Source organism: Parus major, chromosome 19, assembly GCF_001522545.3.
Source record: "Parus major isolate Abel chromosome 19, Parus_major1.1, whole genome shotgun sequence".
NCBI lineage: Eukaryota > Metazoa > Chordata > Aves > Passeriformes > Paridae > Parus > Parus major.
Window position 1 is genome coordinate 3,853,036 of NC_031787.1, and position 23,270 is coordinate 3,876,305.

The 23,270-nt window shown below is 47.5% G+C and overlaps 2 protein-coding genes across 3 annotated transcripts; one reads left to right on the forward strand and one right to left on the reverse strand.

The window, feature by feature from the left end:
* Positions 1-4,032: 4,032 nt before the first annotated feature.
* Positions 4,033-12,725, reverse strand: MDH2 (malate dehydrogenase 2). The gene is made up of 9 exons (XM_015646301.2): positions 12,542-12,725; positions 10,285-10,453; positions 9,462-9,545; positions 8,396-8,505; positions 7,758-7,883; positions 7,039-7,116; positions 5,852-5,951; positions 5,271-5,422; positions 4,033-4,332 (listed from the first exon to the last, which is right to left on the reverse strand). The coding sequence occupies exons 1-9, from the start codon at positions 12,599-12,601 to the stop codon at positions 4,201-4,203; spliced, it is 1,011 nt and encodes a 336-aa protein (XP_015501787.1). The 5' UTR covers positions 12,602-12,725; the 3' UTR covers positions 4,033-4,200.
* A 23-nt stretch (positions 12,726-12,748) lies between these two features.
* Positions 12,749-23,191, forward strand: STYXL1 (serine/threonine/tyrosine interacting like 1). Of its 2 annotated transcripts, XM_015646302.2 has the most exons (9): positions 12,749-12,958; positions 13,924-13,985; positions 14,457-14,583; positions 14,904-14,960; positions 15,862-16,007; positions 17,343-17,488; positions 18,491-18,585; positions 20,256-20,365; positions 22,454-23,191. In XM_015646302.2, the coding sequence occupies exons 1-9, from the start codon at positions 12,856-12,858 to the stop codon at positions 22,583-22,585; spliced, it is 978 nt and encodes a 325-aa protein (XP_015501788.1). In that variant the 5' UTR covers positions 12,749-12,855; the 3' UTR covers positions 22,586-23,191. The 2 variants fall into 2 exon arrangements, with proteins under 2 accessions (XP_015501788.1, XP_015501790.1); XM_015646304.2 differs by lacking the exon at positions 20,256-20,365.
* The last annotated feature ends 79 nt before the right edge of the window (positions 23,192-23,270 follow it).

Below are 23,270 nucleotides of genomic sequence, written 5' to 3' on the forward strand. Positions count from 1 at the left end.
GAAGCCCTGGGAAATGTTCTGTAGCTGTGCTGTGCTGCAGCAAGAGATGCCCACCTCCTGTGCCCACTTCCCTCAGCTCACCCAGGAGCTCTGTCCAGGAGGAAAGAACAATCCAGCATTGCCCTTCCAGCCTGGAAGTACCTCTGAGCAAGCCATCATGGCCAGAGTCATCCTTTGCTTTTACAAACCCAAAGGGCAAACCCTCCCAAAGCATCGCCCAGGATGCAGGACCTGCCACTGTCCCAGAGTCTCCAGCTGCATCCTCCCCTATATCCAGTGCCCACAGTCTCATCTGTGACCCCATCCAATCTGTCCCAGTGTCACCACAGAGTCCCTGCAGGCAGCAGGTGCCAGGGACAGGCAGTGTGGTGGCAGAGCTCAGCTTGAGGATGCTAACCTCTCCTAACAGGCAATCAAATCCCTGCCCCGGCAGGACTCCCTGCATATTAATTGCACTGTGTTATCCAGCCATCTGCTCCCACAGCCAGGAAAAGAGCAATCCCTTTGGTCTCCTTTATTAACAGGTTTCCCTGTAAATGCAAACAAACGCTCCTGCCTCGGCACCGCTCTCCAGCTCTGCTTTGAGGCACCCAGAAGGGAAGTGGGAGCTCTTCAGTAAATCAAGAGTAGGGAATGCAAAGGTGGTGATTTCACACTGCCTGTGGCCAGGCAGGAGAGCCAGGGGAGGGGGAGAGGCCTGTGCAAAGCCAGATCCACAGCTCAGATGGTTTGTGATGCTCCTGCTCACATTAAAACCTTTTGCCCTTGCTCCTCAAGGAAAGGGGAAAACTGAGCTGGCTGTGGAGGAGATCTGCCTGTGCCCCCAGCTACACCCAGCCAGCCTCGGGGTGTGTTTCACCTCTCCTTTCTCCATTCCTGGGCAGAGGATGTGGTGCTGCTCTGAACTGCCAGCCCCAGTAACATGAGGCTGAGCACAGGGTACCCCAGGGGTGGTGGTGCACACGCTGGGGAGGGGAAGGGCAGAAATGTCTCTGTCCTGGCACTTTTGTAGGGAGAAATCACTGGAGATTGTGAATTTTGGAGGTGGGCTCGTGAGGGAGGGAAACAGTTACCCAGCACCTTTCTGAAGTACCTCCAGCCCCTCCAGATTTGCTCTTTTGCTGGAGCTGGGAAGGCAGCCAACTTTGGCAAGGCAGAGGCTGCACTAAACTATTGTTGTTTCTTCTGCTTCTCCTAAATATCACTGAAATGCCATGGATTGTCCTCAGGCTCAGCCATGCCTGCTGCAGCTGTGCCCAGCCTTACCCCAAGGCTGCTGCTGGCTCTCAGCACCCAGAGCTCCCCAGGGTGAGCTGAGGCTCGGGGTCTGTACCCCCACACCAAAGCACCAAGCCAGGAGGGGAAAACAGATTTCCCAGGAATAATGGACAAGTCTGCCAGCCTGCTTCTGTGCTCATCCCACCTGAAGCCCCCCAAGGACAAGGATGACCAGGATGAGGCCTGAGTTACACCATTCAGCATTTGCTTTTCTCCTTGTTCTATCCTTTCCTGCATTTAACAAGCTGCTGCAGCAGCACAGGAGCAGCAGGTGGGCTCCAGTGACCTGACATATGGCCATCTGGAGAATCTTTATTTATTACTCTCCACACACATCTCCTCTGTATCTTGACATCTGTGCTCTGGTGTGGGGCTGGGCTGCCCAAGGAGGTGGCAGCTCCTTGTGCAGAAATGGTGCTGCGAGGGAAGAGGTGCTTAGAGACCATGGAGACAAAAGTCTGCTCAGTAAAAAGGGTGAAACCCGAGAGATCTGCACAGGGAGGGTTTTTCACCTCCTCCAGACCTGGTCACTCCCCTCCACAGGAGGTTAACACAAAGGCTGCCAGCACTGGAGTGAGTGCTGTGACCCAGCAGGGCAGCCCCACTGCAGAATTTAGAGGAGAGAGGATGAAGGTCTCGTGTCTCAGAGCCACAGCAGCAGGAAACAGCTTCCAGGAGAGTGTTGGCTTATCTGGGTACACCCTGCTGAGTCCTGCTCCTCCCAGGGAGGAATATGCCCCAGATCCTTTCCTCCTCCAGGGAATCTGCTCAGAGAGAAGGGGTGGGATGTCCCACACCTTTACAAACCATCTCCAGTCTTCAGAGGGATTGTTACCCACCACAGCACTGCTCAGCCACAGGGACAGCACAGTGACTGAGCAGGGAACACTGACACAAGTCCTTTCTCACCTTTAATCAGTGTCCTTCTGGCCTTCCTTCATTGCAGGAAGCCACAAGAAGGGTGTCTCATCTCCTTTCCCAAAATGGAGCAGATTTCCAGCACGGGGAATAGCATGGGATTGGGGAGAAGAAACAACCCCAAAACCCAGACAGTGTGGGGATTTTGTTAACATGCAGGAGATTTGAAGGAGGCCCTGGAGAACCTAAAATTCAGCAGGTGCTGAGACATAATCCTCTTCTACCTCAGCTTCACTTGCCCATGCTGTCCCTGAGTCTCTACTGGTACAAGCAAAGCTTTCTGCTTGTCCATGCAATTCCCCAGATTTTGCTGGCTTTGGACTGCTGACACAAGAAAAGATTGAATAACCTAAGCCACACGATGAACCTCAAGTTCTAAAAAGTCTCCAATGCTCAGAAATCTGCTTTATCTGCTGTATTAAAAATAGCAGGACTGGAACAAATGTGTGTTCCTGTCCAGCTGGTTGTAAGACAAGGCTTTCCCCAGCAGTGCCCCTGGACCACCCGGGCACCCAGACTGGACACTCACCATTTTCAACACCCTGTGCTGCCTATTTTGGATTTGAAATTGCTGACAGGCCTGCAAGACCCCTACACCCAGTTAGAGCAGTTTTGCCACTTGCTTTCCCATTTACTGTTTGGAGCACTCTCTGCCACATTCACAGGTCTGGCCTGTCACTCCTCCTCAGTGTCCTCCAGTTCCAACATCCTCCCCTGCCCCCTCCAACACCATCTTTAATTCTATTAATACCACTTAATAATTACTTTGTTCCAAGCCTGCTGAGTAATGACTGCCAACGCTTCTATTTCATTACTATTCCTGTAAAGAAACCAAGCTTTTAACAAGCTGAATTTCTGCAGAGGAGTGACAAGGACTGTGTTTGCTGTCCTCCTTGCCCACATCTTCCACAGGGCACGAAGAGAACCAGGCACTTTATTCTCCATGTATCTACAACAGTCACAGCTGTGTGATCCAGTACAGAATGATGAACTAATTAAAATCAAAAAAATAAAACCCAAGAGAGCTCAAGGAAAAATAAAAAATACACGTGGGAGGAAGATAAAAAGCAGTGACCAAAGAGCATCTGTGACTTTCAGGTATCTTTATTGTAAGCAACTACCCCACGATCTCTGGCTCAAACCAACATTCACCTCAGTTCCTCCAGAGGTGCTGGGCTTTGGCTTTTCTTTCACTCATCAAAATAAAGTCTGTTCAACTTAAGAATTCAACCTACACGGATGAAAGCAATTCAAAGCAACAGCGTAAGCAGCACGGAGGAAGAGTGAATTAATAGCTTCCTTCATTAAAGCTTACCTTCAAAGAAGTCAGCAACAGAACTCGTCATCACCATCTCCTCACAGACATTTATTTTTATATTCATAAGAAGATGAATGTAAGAGAAATTTATGGAGATGCTAAATCAAGGCTTTTGTTCCTAACTAGAAAGAAGTTGCTCTCAGCAGTTTAATTATTGTCTTAGTGCAGGACTGATGTTTCAAACGCTGTGCTCTTTCACTAACTCCTTTAAAATCAAATTACATAAGAGATTAAGGTAATACAAGGTAACAGAGGTAATATCACCAACTGAAAAAATGCCTTTTGGATCATATTTCACTCAGTTATCCCTTGTGCAGCCCCTACACCCATCTTGATCTGGTCACATCTGGTTCCCAGTGGCTGTGCTGAACAAGGAGCCCAAACCCAGGCAGCAGCAGAGTTGGAGTAATCAGTTCACCCCCTCTCCAAGGTTATTTCATCCCTGATGAAACCAATCCCCTCTCAGAGACCTACAGCCCCCACCTTTCAAAGGACAAGGACATCAGGACAACCACATGGTACACTGAAAAAATGAGACTTTTATTGATGATTAGATTCTGCACTGGCAACAAGCATCAAGCTAATAGACAGACTTCAATCAAAGCATCAGCTTTGAACCAGAAGTCATAAAGTGACATGATGCCTTAATAAATTAAGGAAGTTAATTCCTCCCCGTCGTCAAGTCTTCACTTGAAGTTCTTTGCAAATTCCTCTCCTTTCTTAATAGAAGCCTTCAGCTCAGAAAGGGCTGCAGCAACCATCTTCTCTTCAAAGGGGGAGAGCTTGCCAAGGCCCAGGTTCTTCTCAAGTCCTTTTTTCTGAGGGAAAGAGGATTTAGAGATTAGCCATTCATTGAATGACCTAAAGAATAGCTTAACAGCTCTAAGTATTATCCAGTTGAGACAGAGACCCAGCCTGGCACCTGTGTCATCTCCAGTCTGCCAACCCTGTGCTTCCTGGAAAGCCTCAGAAGCTTCTTATTGTCTGTGGCAACTTCTACAGCCCTCACAAACTTCTCATTCACCGTTTACATGTGTGAAACCAGAAGCCAACCCAGCAGCTCCTTCAAGAGGAGACTGACACCAACTGATCCCTCTTAACTCCACACCCAGCATCTGCCAAGAGAATCTCCTCTGGTGTATGTGCTTAGCTTGCCATCTCAAACTGCCTCAGTGACACTCCCAGGTTTTCAAACTGTCTAAACTGTACATTCCTTCCATCCCCTCACCAGCCTGCCCCTAAGACAGCAAACACCACCCTTTGCATCCCAGCAGCTACAACAGGGCTGCAGCATCACTGTTTTCCATCACTCCCCCAGGGTATTGGTGACAAAAGGAACACTTCTTTCAGAGTTCAGCAGAGGTCCTGAAAGCAAGCTATTAATCCTAATCCATGCTGTGCCTCAGTTTCTGAGGATTTGCTTGCAGCAGATCAAGCTGAGGAGACAGGATTGCTGACTCTGGTTAATCATATGAAAGCCCAGAGTAAACAGGCCTGACTTGAGGCAAGTGTGACCTCTTAAGCCAAGTCTGAACCTCTGGCTACTCAGTGACCTGCAGTCTACAAGCAGATAAAAGCAGCAGCATCCTTGTCAAGCTGAGCTATGTGCCCAACACCATACCTAAACACTGCAGACTCTTAAAGGCACACTCAGCTGTTAGCTCCAGCAGGTTTCAGCTGAACTGAAACCACAGAGTAAAACCCTGGACACAACCAGTAGCTGCTGTTTATAAGGCTCATGGTGTTTAGTACATACCCCCAGCTGCAGAGGTGTAGAGAAGTACGGGACCTCTGTCACGTCAGACCGAACAAAGGCACATTCAACAACCCCCTGCTTTCCACTCATGGCATCCAGCAGGGAGAATGCAAATCGAGCACCAGCATAGGCCATAGACAAGGTGGCAGATCCTGGAAGAGTTAAACCACTTTCAGAACAGATCACACTGAAATTTGATACTTCCTTTAGCATCAAAGGTTTCCATACTGGTGTGTTTACAAAACCAGAATAATGCAGTGTTATTGACCTCAAGCTCACAGCCAGGTGGATAAAGCAGCAGCTTTTGGCCAGCTACATGGATCTAGAATTGACCAGATTTGTAAAAGCTTAATTTGACAGAGAAAATTCTTTTAAAGCCATAGGTGGTATGGGATCAGTTTATATTTAGTATTACACACTGAGCTGTTTCTAGTAGCACAGCCCAGGCAGCAGCTGACATAGCAGAGCAGTGAGATTGGCAACCAGCAGTTCATAACCTGTAAATAAGATTAAACTGCAGAGGACTGCAGCCCTACAGACATTCAACAAGAACTACTTGGAAGCTTTATTCAAGAACCCACCTGCTCCTGCTTTAGCTTGGACAACTTCAGTCCCAGCTTCTTGGATTCTTGCTGTAAGCTTCTCCAGCTGATCCTGAGGAAACTCAACTTTTGGTGTGCACTGGATGGGAAAAAATAAGTTTTTAATCAATAGCAGAACCCCTCCAGATTCAGCATAAAGCACACAAGACTTTTTGTACCACTCCAGTTTTTACCAGCAGTTCTCAACTGGGCAAAATGTGTTTCCCCAGCTCACAGCTTGTGTGACCAACTGCAAAAGTCAGCAGAGCTGGGGTTACTGCATGGCCTTGGATCAGGAACTCAGCCTCACCCAGCTTCCTCAGAGACACAGCTTCACAGCCAAACCAGGGCTTGCCATGGTTCCTCACTACTGCCTAGTCCTGTGCACTACAGACACCCTCCAAGCATTAGGAATTTCAGAAAGTCATCTTGAAAATATTTGGGTCACTGTGGCATTATGGAAGTCAAGCCTTATGAAAGATCCAGTTTCCCAGCAGTATTTAGGAATTCACTGAACCTTCAGATTCAGCTACACCAACAGCTTAAGCACAGTTGTGTCTGTCCCAATGGGCTGTTTAACTAAAGCCCTCTTACTCCCACGGAAATCCTTCTGTAAAGGATACTTTATTCCCCACTTAGAGCACAGCTTCTCTCCCTTTGTTACAGATTGCTCCTTGGCCACATCCCAGCATCTCCCCATGAGACTGCACCTGCTTCAGAACTGCATTTCAATCTGGCTGAGATGTCTGAAGGGCCAGACTACCAGTCATGGCTGGACAGGCCTCCCTGCACAGCCTGAGCTGTGCCTTTCAATGCTGGAGGTTCAAGTGGGGTTTCCAGTCCACCACAGCAAAATCAATTCCATTTTTCTCCTGAAGCCGGGTACCCCTGTCATTAGATGCTTGTCACAAACAGTGCCTGGACACCTAAACCTCCACATTACCCCTCAGTTCTTATCCCAAACTCCTTTAGAGGAAAGCTGGAACTATTTATACTGCCCAGAGGGTTCAGATTTAGATTGTTGCCTTCCACCTCATCCTACACCCCATCCCTGAAGGAAAGCAGACATGAGAGCAGGGGAGACTGTGCTCTATCCTAGCACGTTACCTGCCATCACAAAGGCACTTTACATCAACCCTAACATGCTGGTGAGTGTGCTACCACATACAGCTGTCACCTGGACTCACCTGAGAGATCAGAGGGATGATGGTCTTCCCAGCATGGCCACCAATAACCGGAACAGTTACTCGAGCTGGATCCAAGCCCTAAAGGAAACATGAAACTTTCCAGCTTCTGAAGCACACGGGCAAGAAAAGCAAGTGGAAACACCACACTTCACTCTCTGCCCTGGATATCAGGACACACAGGGCAGGAGTTCCAGAGGCAGCTGCACTCCAGGGACAAAGCCACATCTAGGGAGCGGAACTCTGGGTTACTCTGATCACTTCATACAGTTACAGGATATTATTACTGCAGGGCTGGAAAAAGAGCAGCACAACATAAACACCACCAGGGCTATTAAGAGCAGTAACCTGTTACAGCTCCTGATACTTTGCAGAGTATCCTGTGACACACAGCACAGAGTTTGACTTGCAAACACACACCACAACTCAACCCTCTCCTCTGGGTGCGTGGCAGGGTTGGGAATGCCAAGGGAATTAAGGCCAACACTTGCAGGGGACAGCTATGAAAAGGAAAGGTCAAAGTCTCTTGAACCACATTTTGCAAGGAACCTTATCTTCACGCTCCTCTAAATAAGGGAGACATGGAATCATTGCCTTTGCCTCTAGCTGCACAGAAATCCGAGCTCCTTTGGCTCTCTGCAGTGATTTTGGAAGCACTTCTTTATAGATCTGATGATCAAAGCAGGCAGGATCCCTCCCCCTGTATGTTAACCATGACCTGCCTTTAGTTCAGCCACAAAAGTATTCGCTCTGACGATGTCCAGTGTGGTAACACCAAAGATTTTGTTGGGATTATACACACCGTGCTTCTTGAAGACTTCTGAAGCTATTGGGACGGTTGAATTTACCTACAAGCAAGAAGAGGCAAGCACTGATTAAAAGCAGTTTAATAACGAAGCCAATGCATGAACAGGCAAATTAACAACCATGGAATTATACCTCTAATTTGGAATCAACTGTAGCCAATTACTTTAATGCCTAAATTGAAGAGCAATTTACAGTCAGGCTAGAATAAAAATCATTCATTTTAAATAACCATTAAGACAATGAATTTTTTCATTCCCATTACAAAGGCTCTTCCCTTAGTGAGCTAAGGCTTTTATCCCAGCTAATACACCAGCTTGCATTATAACCAGTCACACAGACTTGGAAGACATTAAGCACTTTTACATTCAAGTTTTCTCTGAATTAAATATAGCCAAGAAAAATGGGTTAGTAGAATCAGACTTTTCTGCAAATACACTGCAGAATTTAAAGATACTGGTCAAAATTAGTAGGAATTTGGATTACTCCAGTATTCTCAGTCTGAATTTTGGGGTTTTTTTTCCTCTACATTTCAAGGTCTCCAGAAAACACTTACTGGGTTAGAAATAATACAGATCATGGCTTCTGGACAGTGCTTTGCACAGGCAGATGTCAAAGAGGCAACAATGCTGGCATTGGTGTTGAACAGGTCATCACGGGTCATACCTAAAACACAGCCAGGGCAGGATTTTAATTTACCCACAGTCACCAGCATGGGCAGGAAATCCAATCAAAACCAAATATTCTGCTGTGGACAGACACACATCAGCTTCTGGTTCCACAGATCAAGAACAAATTCTCCAGCTGCAGTAATGAACTGGCTCCAAAGGTAACTCCTCTCATTAATAAAGACATCAGCCCTTTCCAGGAACAATCAGCCCAACTGTTCATTCTCAGAACCCACTTCACTGAGGCTGCTGAAGTACACTGTGATCACACAAACCACCCCAGTGGGGCTCAGAGCAGCACAGCTGCTCCCAAGATGAATTCTCCTCCCTCTTTTAAGTCATTTCTACAACTACAGTTTAAATGCCAACTGCTGGGTGCAAAATATTGCTGGCTGTGTAAGTGCCACCCCCCATTTCTCTTGCAGCAACTACTTTAACGATGAAAAATGAAGATTCAGGAAGAGTTAGGCATTAAAGTCCAGCATTTTGTTAAGTTCCTAATAGGATACTTGAAAACAGAGTGGAAATGGAACAGGTCATAAACATTCTAGGAAGGCTTAACTGCATTTATTCATAGGTGCCCCAAGAAGCTGCTGTACAATTGATGCATAACAAAATGAATTATTTCTCTTCTGCTGAGGAATTAAAGGAAGAAACAGTTTTTATTCCTTGAGCATTGCTCTGGGACAGGAAACACTAAGGCACATTGAGGATCACTTGCATGAGAAGTCTTTGCAGCTCAGCCTCAAGTAGGAACTCCAGAAATTAATTTAGCCCATTTCACAAGGGACAGTCTAAGAGAGGCTGAATGAGCTGCCTGATTCCAAAAGGAGCTCAGGGGCAGGGGTATTAACAGACCACTTACACCCCAACAGACACAGCTCTGTCTGAGCAGCAGAACTGCAGAGATCCACTTCAAAGCAGCCCTGGGGCTTTACAACAAAAAGAACCTACCTGGTTTTCTTGGGACTCCCGCTGGAATAACAACAACATCACAGCCTTTCAGACATTCTGGCAACTGCTCAGGTCCCATGAAGCCTGAAATGAAAGACATTCAGGCATTATGTTTTTGACAGTTATTAAATAGCTGACACTTTGAAGTATAAAATCATGCCCAGAGGCATCCAAGTCCTTTTTTTAAATTTAACCTTCAATTTAGACTTAATGCTGAAAAGCAAAGAAACACAATTATGGCTGGATCCCATCTGATGTTTTATCCCTGTTTCAAAACTCACAGAATGAGAGTGGTGAGAATCTCACATTCACCTGTTTTCCAAACTCCCAGCTCCTCCTGCTATGTGAATTTACTCTCCAAAAGCCTTGGCACTAGAGTCAGTGCCCCCAAAGAACTGCAGACTGGCATATTCAAGTAAAATGTCACCTTTTGGTGATCTTCAGATAAAAGATTAGGTTTTGATTTCATCATAATCTAAGAGAAAAGAAGCACATGGAATTCATGCACTCAGGGAGTGTTAAACCTATTTCTAGTCAAACTTTTAAATTCAACACTCTGACATCATTTCACTGAATGTTTCCTGCCAGATATCACAAATTCTCCTTCAAAAGTGCAACCACAGCCCATTTTCATCTCCATGCACGTCAATCTAATCAGCTAAACCTTAATTAATCATTCACCGCTTGAGGAAAAAGCTACTTAAATTGATACTGGGCTTCAGGATCAGTGGGTGAAGATTTCCCCTCACAAGCAACGGGCATTCAGGGTCAGAGCCACCCCTCTGGGAGGATCCCTTTGGAACTCAGACCATTCCCAGGGTACCTTTGACACTGGCTCTGGTCTCGATGTGGCTGAGGTCGGCTGCCACGCCTGGAGTGTGAGCGATGTCGTAGAGGCTGAGCTTGCTCACCAGAGGGCTGTTCTTCAGCAGCAGGGACAGGGGCTGCCCGATGCCCCCCGAGGCCCCCAGCACTGCCACCTTGGCATTGTTCTGTGCAAAAGAGACAACAAACATGTTGTAGAGCTGTTCTGGCAGCTACACCCCCAGCAGTGACCTTGGGAATTTCACCACTCTTTCTTTACTTTTAGTTCTGTTTTTCAATTTATTTTACCAAGCGCTATGCAAACCTGATAGTCTAAGCCTACAGAAAACGACCCTCACAGCAGCCTCCCAGAGACCCTTCAGGTTTATTGGTAGGAAAAGTTGGAAGAAATTGTAACCTGGGATCTGAAGCCCAAAAAGGAAGCAAGGCTAGGGCAAAAGAACCCAAAGGATCACCCTTCTCCCAGTGGAAATGTCTGCCTGAGACTAATACCTGCCACCCTGTGGGCCCAGGCCTGATTTAGGGTAAATCTGGTAGATTTTCTAGTTTATGTTGTCAGTATCAAAAAAAAACATGCCTTCCATTTGGCAAATCAATACATTTAATGGACTATAAGAAATGTAATAACCACTGCATATAGGTGAAGAAAATGTTTACACCTGATATAAATCCAAAATAGCACCCAGAGATGCCTCAAGATTGAGGACTGAGAACATTAAGTGACTACAATTTCCAGCTTTGATCATGTGGTTGAGAATCAAATAAAATCCAGCTCTGCTTGGCTGCCTTGTGAACCACTTTTATCCTCATTCAGGTACTGACTGGCAGGGTGTAATTTCTCTCACAAATGCCTGTTTGCAAAGTGTTGCTCCACAAGAGGAAAGCTCCTTCCAGGGGCCAGAAAAACCTTAAAGTGCAATACTGCCAAAGCGATGGAAAACTCCTGTGGAGGTGTAACAAGCAATACTGCAGAGAAAGCCATTCTTTATCACAATCTTGCCAGATAAAAGCCATAATAGCTCCACGTCCCTTCATTAACAGCTTAATTACTGTTCTATGACGGGAAAAAATCTACCCAAGAACTGGACTAGGCTAACCTCAGCCCAGTGTTTCTGCTATTGTAACAAATATAATTCTGTAAAAAAACTCTTTAAGCAGAAGCAAAGTCTGGCATGAGTCACTGCTGAGCCCCATTTGTGACTGAGCTGATACCGTGGGGTCAAAACCTCACTCCTAAAAAATAGAGTTTTCATTAAAAGACTTAGACAAGGCTCTCCTGTATAGCACATCTTTCTAGCTGCAATAATTACTCTTTTACATCCCACCAGGACTATTAACATTGGATAGAGGTTGGTCTCTAGCCGTGCAGCCACAGCAGCAGTGGTTTGGAGCCAGCATAGTGGATTTTGGCACATGAAGGATTACTGCTAAACCCCAACCACCAGCTTTAGTTCTTAGCGCCTTCTGAACGCAGAGGCATTTTTGCACTAGAAGGAGGAAGCAGGAAAAGCATCACCCTCTGCAAATCATCAGAGAGACAGAATTCGTACAGGATTATCACACTCGCAGCCTGGCTGGAGCAGGGCGGGAGCTGCTGGGCAGAGACCCGCAATGCCACAGCCCCAGCACGGTGCTGTCACCGGGCACAGCCCCCCGAGCCACGCTCCGGAACCTCTGCCTGCCCTGGGGCACCGGCACACGCTCCCAGCCCCTCCCCGAGGAGTTCCAGGCTACACCCGAGCCCTGCAGCCCCTCACTGGGGAGCTCCTGGGCTCCAGTCCCCTCATAGAGGCCCCGGGCTCCCCGCATCCCCACTCCAATGAGAGGTCTGGGCTGCACTCGAGCTCCGCAGTCCCTCACCGAGGAGGGGTCTGGGCTGCACTCCAGCCCCGCAGTCCCTCACCGAGGAGGGGTCTGGGCTGCACTCGAGCCCCGCAGTCCCTCACCCAGGAGCACCGGGGCTGCTTTCCCGGCCTCGCACCGCCTCATCGAGGGCCTGCGTTCCACCGCAGCCCCGGAAGGGGAGCCATGTCCAACCGCGGCCCTGCAGGCCCAGAATGGAGAACAACCACGACTGCATCCCCACCCTGCACCCCTTCACCGGGCAGAGCCTGTGCTCCGCAGCCCCCTCACCGAGCAGCACCGGGGCTCCTCCCCGGCTTCCCCCCGAGCTCCGCAGCAGCCCCAGAACGGAGGAGGACGCGCGGGGCTGCACGCCGAGGCGCGGGAGCGATGTCGGTGCGCGGGCGGTGTACCTGTGCGGAGGTGGCGATGCCGCGGCGCAGGGCGGTGGCGGTGCTGAGGCGGGACAGCATGGCGGGCACGGCGGGACGCGAGCGGCGGCTGCGGCGGCACCGGTGACTCCAACGACCTCCAGGGGCGTGCGCGGAGCCTGCGCGGCCCCGCCCGCCGCTCTCGCGAGACCGCCGTCCGCGGCGGGAAGGGAGGGGGGATAGTCTCGCGAGATCCCGCCTGAGGTAACCTTGGAGACCGGCAGGCGTCGCTGCCTGGGGGAGGGGGGGGGCGTGCGTGGTGTCGCGATAGTCGGCGACAGCCGGGCGGATGGGCGATGGCGGGAGTGATGTTCTGCGAGCCCCGACACCTCTACAATATCATCAACCAGTACCGGTGGAGATCGCGGCTGACGGAGCCCAACTACCTGTGCCTGCTGGGTGAGGCCGCGGCACAGGCCTGTCCCTGTCCCTGCCTGTGCATGCCCCTCCCTGCCTCTACCAATCTTTGCTCTGTCTGCTGCTCCCCCGCCTGTTTCTTCTGCCCCTGCTTGTCCCTGCCTGCAGTCCCTGCCCCTGCCTGAAGCCAGGCTCTGTGTTCACTCAGCCCGGGCAGATATCCTGAGCCAATGGGGCTCGTGAGGAAAACACACCCATCATTTCTTGTCATTTCTGGGGCCTGGCACCTGGGACCTTCCTCCCATCCCATTTCAGGTGCCATGACCTGGTGCTGCTTTGGCTTTCCTCATTCTCAGCTCTCCCTGCTCTTATCAGTCCCATGGATACACACTCTCCTCTGCTGCTCCCAGAGGTGTTAGAACTGGACTAGATTTCTCAACCATTACACAAAGATTCCTGATAACCATTTCCATTTTGCATAGTGTCAATACTCCCAGAAGGGTGCCTGATATTGCAGTGTCATTGAATGCTTTGGTGAGCGAGTTAACCAGTTTGGGAGTGAGTTGGGGTCTTTCCAGTGCCCCCTCCCCAGCTCTGGAGCAGCAGAGGCAGAGCTGCTGGGCAGGTCAGAGCACAGGATTGATGCTGGGGAATGCTGCAGGAGCATACTTGGGTCAGGACTAACATTGCTGGTTATCACTTGGTGTTAAACACAGACTCACATCGACCCTGGAGTTTATTATGCCCACACCAGAAGGCCTCAGCATTTGTTTTCTGAAAAACAAATCACAGAATCATCAAGGTTGGAAAAGACCTTCAAGTTCATCCAGTCCAATGGCCAACCCTGCAACCCTATAACCGCCCCTAAATCATATCCCCAAGTACCACATCTCTAAATCTCTGAGTGATGCCAGTGCCTGAATTCCCACTGGCAAAATACAAAGAGGATTCCACCTTTAAAAGCCAATTGCTTTGTCTTGGTTGTTTTGGTTTTTTTTTTTTTCCAGATGCCCGTTCTCAACGTGAATTCGATGCCAGCCACATTATTACAGCCCAAAGGATTGAACTGGTGAGGAATTGCTGTTTGTGTGAACCATCCTTGGATTTAGCAATTAGCAGGAGGCCAAAACTGGTTTGAAAGCCACGGGAAATGTCCCAGCCCCTGCCCCTGCCTCAGCCGTGCCCCGCGGCTGCCACTGGGGGGATGTATTCTGTCACAAAGCAAAGGTGGTGGCTCCAGCAGCCCGAAGGATTGGCACATCGGAGCTGAATATCAGGAAAAACATTGCACAAGAACTCAGTGCAGCCTTGCCTCACAAGGACAGCGCTGGCATCTGCACCGCTGCTGCTGGTGGAGCAATCAGCGTGATTTGCATCATTCCTGACTTGTAACTGGGGCTGTCAGTGTGTCCTGTCCACCCACACGTCCAAACCCAACACCTAGCTAGAGAGCTGTAACTTGCAAGATGTCAGGAGCGTTGATGCCACTAGAGAAGAGTGGAGCTGTGCTCCTGATGGAATTCCTCTGTGATTTTGGTAGAGTCCTGCAGGGGAGTATCTGATCCCAAATCCCGAGGAGCTGGGCTATGTCAGATTCTGTGTGGTGTATGACCATGACACTGGCATTTTGGGCTGCACTGACTATCAGGAGGAGGAAAGAGAAACAGGTATGTGTGACCCATGTCAGACCTTTCTGCTGGATAGAGATTCTTCCCATTCCTCATATAATTTTATGGGCTTGTTGGAAGAGGTGTAAATGTTCCCAGTTTTATGTGAAAAACTGTGCTCTGCCCCTGGTTTCTCACTGTGTTGTGTATATTCTCAGGCTTCAAAAATCCAGGTTTTATTTCAAAGCATCCTGGCAGCCCTGATTTCCCATCTGTGGATGATCCTCTGAAGCTCCTTTTTGCATGTGAGGAATGGGTTCTTTTTTTTTTTTTTTGCCACATTTCCCTGAGATTTGGCTTGTCCAACAATTGCCTTTCAGGGGTCAGTGCTGCTCCAGAGACTGAAATCAGCAGCTCAGGTTCCACATGTTCCCAGAGTGAGTACTTCCTTCTTTGAGGGTCACAGAAAGCTTTCACTTCATGATATTTGAAAAGATTTACCTTTAATGGGGGTGGTGATTTGATGGAGTTCCTCAAGAAATGTGAAGCGCTGGAATCTTTTCCATGGTTTCTTTGTTCAGTCTTCCTTGAACCATGGAAGTGTTTGGCTTTCACACATCCTTTGACAAGGAGTTCTGCTGTGAGCAGAACCACTTCTGTTTGTTTGAACTTTACAAAGGCTACAGGAGTTTTAGCAAAGATTTACATCACTTTCTAAAGACAAAAAAGTGGAGGTGTAAGGGGAATGAATAAAGCAAGCAGGTTGCTAAATGCTCAGTGGTGAGGCAGTAAAGGGAAGGTGTGAAGAATAAAAACTGGATTTCTATTGTGCTGGTCTATTTCTAAAGCAGACATAGCTAGAGGGAAACAGGATGGATTCCTTGAGAAGAGGAGGAGGAACAGCCATCTCACATAATCTACTTCATTGACATTGAGGAGAGTGTTTAAAACATTTGTGAAAATTTTATTTAAGACACTTCCTTTTTTCCCTGTTTGCCTAAAGCAGATTAAAGACAAGGGGCTCCATAAAACTAAGATGATTTAATTTAAATTAATAAAACTTCCTTATTATGGGAACTCATTACAAGCATTTCCCAAAGAAAAATGGGGAGAGGGAAAGAAATCTGGTGCTAGAAGAGAAACCAGGAAAGGAATAAAAGATCAGGATGACAGGGGAAAAGCAGCACCCCCTGTAACTGACCTGCAGCAACAAGTTGAGCTTTTAACCAAGTTTTCTCCAGAGCATTAGATGGAATGAAAAGGGATTTGCTGTGGATGTCAGGGAGGCAGATGGAGACACTGAACCTGCTCTGGCAAAAAGCTCTTTGGTCTCTTTAGATGCCGGGGAAGGAACTGCCCTCCTCCATGCCAGAAACTTGGAGCAGTTCACCCATCACCCCGTGCTCCTCCTGAAGGGAGGGTACAAGTATTTTTCAGCTTGTTACCATTTCCTGAAGAGTGAGAAGACACTGTGGATGCCTCAGGTGAGATGAGACTAATTTCCAGGTAGAAGACATTCATATTCAACTGATGATGGCTAGTGAATTCAGGTTAGATGGTGTTGCAAACCTGTTATCAAAGTAATTTTAGACTGGGGAATTAAATGTAATTTGAGTTACTGTGCTTGCTCTGAGTCTCACCACTGATTCTTTTACAGCCACACTTTTTCCTTTTCTATTGCATGAAAGGAAGTTCATGGAAACAAGCTGGGAATGTTCCCCTGATAACCCTGAAACTGGCCCATGGAGAGTACAGATAACTGAACAAACAGTAGTAAATGATGACAAGAAGCAGGCAGCTCTCTCACACGTAGTTATCTGGCATAGTACACAGCAAATGTTTTCAAACAGGACTACAATTCCTACCAAACACTGTGATCCATGTGTTTTCATGGGGAAGGGTCACAAAGCAAGTGCTAGTGCCTGGTTTGAATAGGCCCAGGAAGAAAACAGCCATCCCCTCAAACACTGGTGTCCTGATTGCTTGGTTTCACCTATAAACATCAATCTATTTAGCTTATGAGAAACAATTACGCTTTATTGCGTATTTAGGACAGGCAGGGCATGTTAAGAAGTTGCTGGACAACAGAGCATTTCATTCCAAGGTGTATTTTTTTCCCATTGTTCCCTTCTGGTTCCCAGGAAACAGCCCTTGACACGGTGCTAACCTGTGGATGCTACAGCACAGGAGAGAAAATCAATTCCCTTTGTGCTGCTCTGTGAAGGGAAATTCACTGCTGAGCTTCCCCCTCAGACTCAGCTGGACACAGGCACCTCCTTGCCTCTCAATTTAAGCTTTAAATTGTTAGACTGCTCCTTTGTGCTCCTGGAGCAGTATCCAGGTATCCACATATCCCTTAGGGATGTCGAGGTTTGTGTGTTTTCCTTCTCAGCCTCCACGCTGCCGACACCGGATGCAGCTGCAGATTTGTGCTGGGCCACTCCAGGGCACCTGCAGCTCTGCAGGTGGCAGATGATTTCATTTAGCCTTGCAAACTGTAAGCAGAGAGAACATCAAACGAGTCTGTCATGCTGCAGCCCCTCCAGACAATGGAAAGAATGAATTCCACCTCCTGTTTAGTTGGGATTTCCTTCAAGTAGTGCCACAACAGTGAGGCTGTTAATTATTCTTAGTAAAACTAGCAAAGACTTCAATATACAGCAAATCCAGGTGATTGAATAAATCATTAGACTAAAATATGTCATGGGCTGCTGACTAAGTGCCTGTTAAACTCTTCACATGACTTCTGTTTAAGAACTTCTTGAGCTAGTGGGAGCAAAGACACTCTCTAACCTGAGCCTGTGGTTTCTTTCTGGCAGGAACTAGACACCTTCCAGCCATACCCTGTAGAAATACTGCCTGCAAAGCTATATATGGGCAATTTCAAGCAGGCTAGTGACAAACAAATTCAGAAAGATCTGAAGATCAAAGCACTGGTCAACGTCTCTGAACAGCCTGTAACACTGTAAGTTAAACTGTTCAAGGCTTACCCTCACCAGTGACTGTGATGTGAAAAAATGAGGTGGCACAGAATTTATTGGCAGAGGATTCAGTGCCTGTGGCCTTCCAAGGAAACCTCTGTGCAAGTTCCAATGCCATTTCACGCTCAGTTTTCTAATTTCTGCTCCAGAGTTAGCACAGCAGCAACACAGTCCTGCAGCCCTTGACCATGTCACGGGTGAATTGGGTAGGAGGAGGACTGGGAAGCCCTTGGTATTTCAAGTCTGTCACATACCACCACTCTTCAGGAAAAACCTGTATCTCTAAATAGCTTTCAGAGCAAAATCTTACCAACACATCAGTGTGAAAACTAAATCACCAATAGGACACATTTTTGGTCTTCCTTCCATACCTGCTCTGTCCATGAGCAGTCAGCTCAGTCTGCAGGCCTTGCTGGAATGCAGTTTCACACAGTGAAAAACCCAGTGGCATTTCTCAAGGTAGTGACCCAAAGTAACAAATCCAGTTACCCATCCCAGGACATTTCTCATGCTTTTGGCTGCAGAGGAATGTCTCTGCACTGTGGGTAATATTCCCATGCCCTCTGCATGATGTGCTTCCACATTTTGGAAATTCCTCACCAATTTTTTGCCCTGTGAGTTGTCTGAGTCTGTGGAAGGAGGAGATGCTGCCATAGAAAACCACATGGAGTGAACTGAGGGGGCTCCACAGAACAGCCAGCAAGTCAGTGAAAGCACACCTGCTTTCAGTTCACCTGTTTTCATTTTCTTTCTGTAGGTTAAGGTATCATTGCTGATACCACTGAAATAGAAAATCAGTGATTAAACTGGTTCTGTGTTACAAACATCTCTGTGCCTCACCATAACAAATCCCTTTCCATGTTAATGATGACAATGATGAAAAACTCACACGTGTAACAGCAAAGGAAATGATCACCTTGCCTACAACAAACACATCTTGTCAAGGCTGCTTCTCTGCTCCATGTGGTCTGTGTGCTCTTTTCCAGGTTTGCAGAAGAAGGTAAATCCCTCCATGTATCTGTTCCAGATTCACTTGAAGCAGATCTTTTTTCTTCCTTCCCCACCATTTCTCATTTCATAGGTGAGTGGATCCTGATCTGGAATTCCCAAGCCCTTGCTCACTGTAGGATATTAGATGGGAGTGACAGGAAGCCCAGGCAGGAGGGTAAGCAAGCCCACACCCTGATGGATACCAGAGAGGAGATTAACTCACCAGCCTCATGGACAGAGAGGGGATTTTACAGGGCATCTGACTCTGATGTCCCTGCTCACTTTAAAGGATACCTCACTCTGATAACAGGGAGCTTTCCATCTAACCTGAAAGGCTTTGCAGCAGGGTATCTACCAGGGCTTCATAAGATTCCCTCTTACTCCTTTGCAACAGCCCTTTGACTGTCACTGGCCCAAATCTTCAGCCACCAGAGCTTTATTTGAAGCAGAGTGTTACTGTGCTTAGAGGGCTCAGCACGAGGCATTGATCATCTTTGTGATTTGCAGTGCAGACCCACTGTAGTGCCCAGGAAGACTTTCAGGTTGGACAGCATGAACCTGCCTCAGCAGATTACATCAGATAGGGCAAGAAAAAACACACTCTGCAGCTCAGTGCCTGCAGCTGCACAGCAGACATGGCTCCTGCAGCTCCATCTGATGCTGTCCAACCATCTTGTTATCTTTTATTGTGCTTATCAAATAACACCTGCCACAGACCAAGGCCCTGCTGAGCTGGGCTGGACAGAGCCAGAAGCAAAAGACCACCCTGACCCCACAGACCTTAACCCAAGTACAATATCAGACATGACATGACAACTGCACACAAAGAAACAACACTTGAGGACATAATTTTGTAGTCCTGAACTGAATTTCATGATTTGGTGCACCTGAATGTTGGCATTTATTTCCTTGCCTTTCATTGTGCCTCATGCTTTTTCCCAGTAGTATTTCAGAAGTTTCCTTCTGACATCACACATGGTTTGTGGCTGTTTCCAAACCAGACTACAAGACTATTAGCTGCACTTGTGGAAGTGTCCCGCTGTTTATCTGATAGTGGAACTGTTTACTTGGCAGTGGAGAGCAGATTACTCAAACCAGAACATGAGACTAAAGCTCTCCAAATACTCCAAGAGGAGTGTGCATGTCCTCATGCCAGGTGTATGTTGGAGTAAAGCCAGTTCTGCCCAGATCTTAGGATAGAACTAGTCTCTCACAATAGAAATGAGCTTTAAAAATGCATGTGGAAAAAAAAGAACAAACAAAACATCTTGACAGCTCTAAAAGAAAAGTCTTTGCTCTATTAATTCTAGAGTTCAGTTGCTAATATTTTAAAAACATCATTCTGTCTAGAGAGGGAGAGAAAGAACTAAAAGGTTAGTAATTAAATATGCAACCTTCCAGGCAAAATAAAATTTCAATGCATTTTGACCTGTCTGGGGAGAGTTTGTGATGCTGACCACGGCTGATAGGTCATGAAAGACCTCAGATCCCTGATGTGAGGGTGACACTGCTGTGTAATGAAGCATTGACTGGTCATTGTCATTGGTGCTGCTCTTCAAGGCCATGTGGATTTTTAAGAAAGGCAAATGCTTACAGAAATGGGAGCTGGCACTGCCCATCTGCTGCTGTCAGGGTTCCTGAGGGCTCCTGTCTCTCAGGCTGCAGCCCCCCTGTCAGCTGTCACCACATTAGTGCTTCAGTCTGCCATGGGAAGCTCCATTTCCCAGCTCACTAATTTGTGATTGGCATTTCTTGACTCAGATACTCAGCTGGACGTGGGAGCAGTGCTGGTGTTCTCCAGCCTGGGGATAAGCCGGAGCAGCACAGCCACCATGGCTTATCTGATGCACTCCTGCCGCTTTTCCCTGCAGGTATGTCACTGGCACTGGCCCTGCAGGAACTGGATCTGCATTTCATTTCTCTCTGAAGCCCCATCACTTATAACAAGACATCCTCTGTGATTTCATGCACAATATCCACCTGATAATGGAACTGATTATGTGATTTGAGGTTCTTCTTTAGACCATTAGGGAGGTGGCTTAGGTGTGATTTTGGATCTGTGAGTCCTTACTCTAAAACTTGTGGTATTTTTGTTTTCCCTACTTAACTAAAGGGCTAGAAAAGAAAAGCTGTGGATACAGAACGTGGTATTTCTCTGCTGGGTTTGAGGAAAAGAGTGAAAGCTACTGCAGTTAATCCTATCTCTTAATTCCATGGTGTTAGAGAAGTTCAGAACCCAGTGTTTGCAGGGCTCTCATTTACCATTGGCTTCAGCACTGGCTTCTTCCCAAATCCTTTTTTATTCCTCCAGAAGCAATCCCCTCCCACAGACACTCCTGTATAGAAATCTGCAATGGGATAACGCTTGCCCAGGAAGGATGTACAGGTCAGATGGCCAGTACAGGCTGTTCCATAGCTGTGAATAACCAAAGAAATTAATGAAGGATGGCTGGGAATGGCCTGGCTGTGCAAGGACCTGGTGGCCTCTCCCCTGGTGCCAGGCCTTTCTCCCTTTGCATACAACACACAGGCAGCATCTCCTGGTGTCTCCTAACATGGAGAGTTCCCATGGCAACTGGCCAGCCTCTCCTTAAAAACCTCACCCTTGTTTGGAAAGTTCAGGAGCTTGAAGGGATTGATCCAAACTTCACTGAAGCTGGGTCTGCATCTGATAAGGTGATTGATTTTGTGCAAACATGTCCAACGTAAGAGGAGAGCTCTTTCCATGGCTGTGTGCCAGTGGGTAATTAGAGGCTGAGGCTGCCAGCAGGGCTCAGACAGGGTTCAGTCCCTGCACTAACAGGGATGTGATTGCTCCTGCAGGCTGATAACAGCCACTCACTCACCAAATGACAGAATGTGCTTGCAATGGCAATGCAAAAGTCAAAGGCTGAGCCTTGCCATTCCTCTCAGTTGGCATCAACAGGTTGGTCTCAGCATTTTACTAAATGCCAAAAAAAGAGAGAAAATATTGACAGGGCACTGTTTGCTGGGCAAAGCTCTCCTGAGGGATTACCCTGGCAGACAAGTTTGTTTCTTGCAGACAAAAGCAGTGCAACAGATTCCTGTGTGATCCTCCAGCCAATCCTGGCAAAGATCTTTGAAAGCTTCCAAAAAGGCAAAAGCAAGGCAGAGTTGGGATGTGCAGCCCCTGATTCTGTTAGTGGGCAATATGTGAGGAGATCTGTTGAGTCCAGGGGAACCAGAGACACCCACAGTGTGGACCCAGAGCAGTAAATACTGGAATATCAGCAGTAAATACTTGAATATCAGTCTCAGAGCCTGCACAATCAGCAAGATTAGAAAAACAAACCAATGGAGTACTATCTGCTGACCTTTGGTCTCATTTCAATTGAGCAACCTTCCAAGTGCAGGGGGCAAGCTCCTTTATGAGCAGGAAGATGAGCAGTGACAGGAAAGGCCAGGGATGGAGCTGGAGTAATGCTGGTGGATCTGCCCTGTGTGTGTCAGAGTTTCTAGGTGATTACTTGGAGCTAACAAATAATTAAGATGGCTGTAATTAATACAGTGGGATAACTGTGAGGTCATAACTGCTCTGCCACATCAGGTCACACCAATCCAAAACCTTCACTGCTTTATAACCTTTACAGCTGATGCTTCACTGCTTTGCTCATCATCTGTGGAAGGAACAGCATTTTAGGGTGGAAAATCCAGGATTGCATTGCTCCATCAGAGTAGGGTAACGCTAAGTAGTGAAAGCAGCCTGAGCTGTCCTCATATCCAGGAGAGCAGAGCATGAAGGGGACAAGTTTCTCTCAGGTTCACATCTGGATCCTATCCCCACTTTAGTACCAAACTCCTCTCTGCAGGTTCTTGCTGTCCAGCACAGGGAGCAAATACAAAGCTGTGTTGACTGTAGTGTAGCTGCTTTGTGAAAATGCCCAAGAGTCATTTTCTGCTCAATTCCTAACACTTCTTTACTTTCCTTCTGTTTACAGAGAGCTTGGAAATACCTTCTGAAATGCAAAATGAACATGAGACCACACCGGGGCTTTGTGGAACAGCTCTCAGCCTGGGAGACCCAAATCTATGGGTGCCCAGTCACAGACGTCTCTGAACCAAATTACTGACAGAGAACATCCCATGGGGAAAGCCACTTGTCCTTTCTGGGGAGAAAGTTACTTGAACACTGTGTGAAAAAAAGACCCAAATGTTATGGAAAAGCTTTCCTCTTTAGCTCCATGTCATTTTGGGTCAGGATTTGGAGCCTCCTGGGGGACTCACCTATGCTGGAGGAGGTGGCAGTTTAGGGAATGCAGGATGTGGCCCATTAGACACAGCTCGAGACTCTTTTGTAAGCAAAGGGGATTTTAAGCACAGCTGTGGGGCAGTCAGTAGGGTTATCTCTGTAAATGTTTGTTACCCATGGTCTGGAATAGTAAATTTAAAGTCTCACAGTGCCCGCTTCTAGCCTGGAGAGGTGACAACAGAATTTCCCTGTTTCAGAAGTCCCTGTGCCCTGTGAGTGCCTTCTCAGCTACCCTGAATGGATTGTTGACAAGTCCACCCTTCCCATTTGCCACCTTCCAATTCTACAACCCAACCTCTGGGCACAGCTGGTAATTTTAAAGCCTCAGTGCTGTCACACGAAACCTAAACTCGGTACCGTCCTGTAAGAACAGCACTCCGGATTCTGTTCTTTGACATCAGAAAATAAAACATGACAGAAAACACTCCCTGGCTTTGCAGCACTCTGTGTTGGGGATGTAGCGCTGGGTTTGGGTTGCTCGTTCTGACACGCGAGGCTCTGTGGGG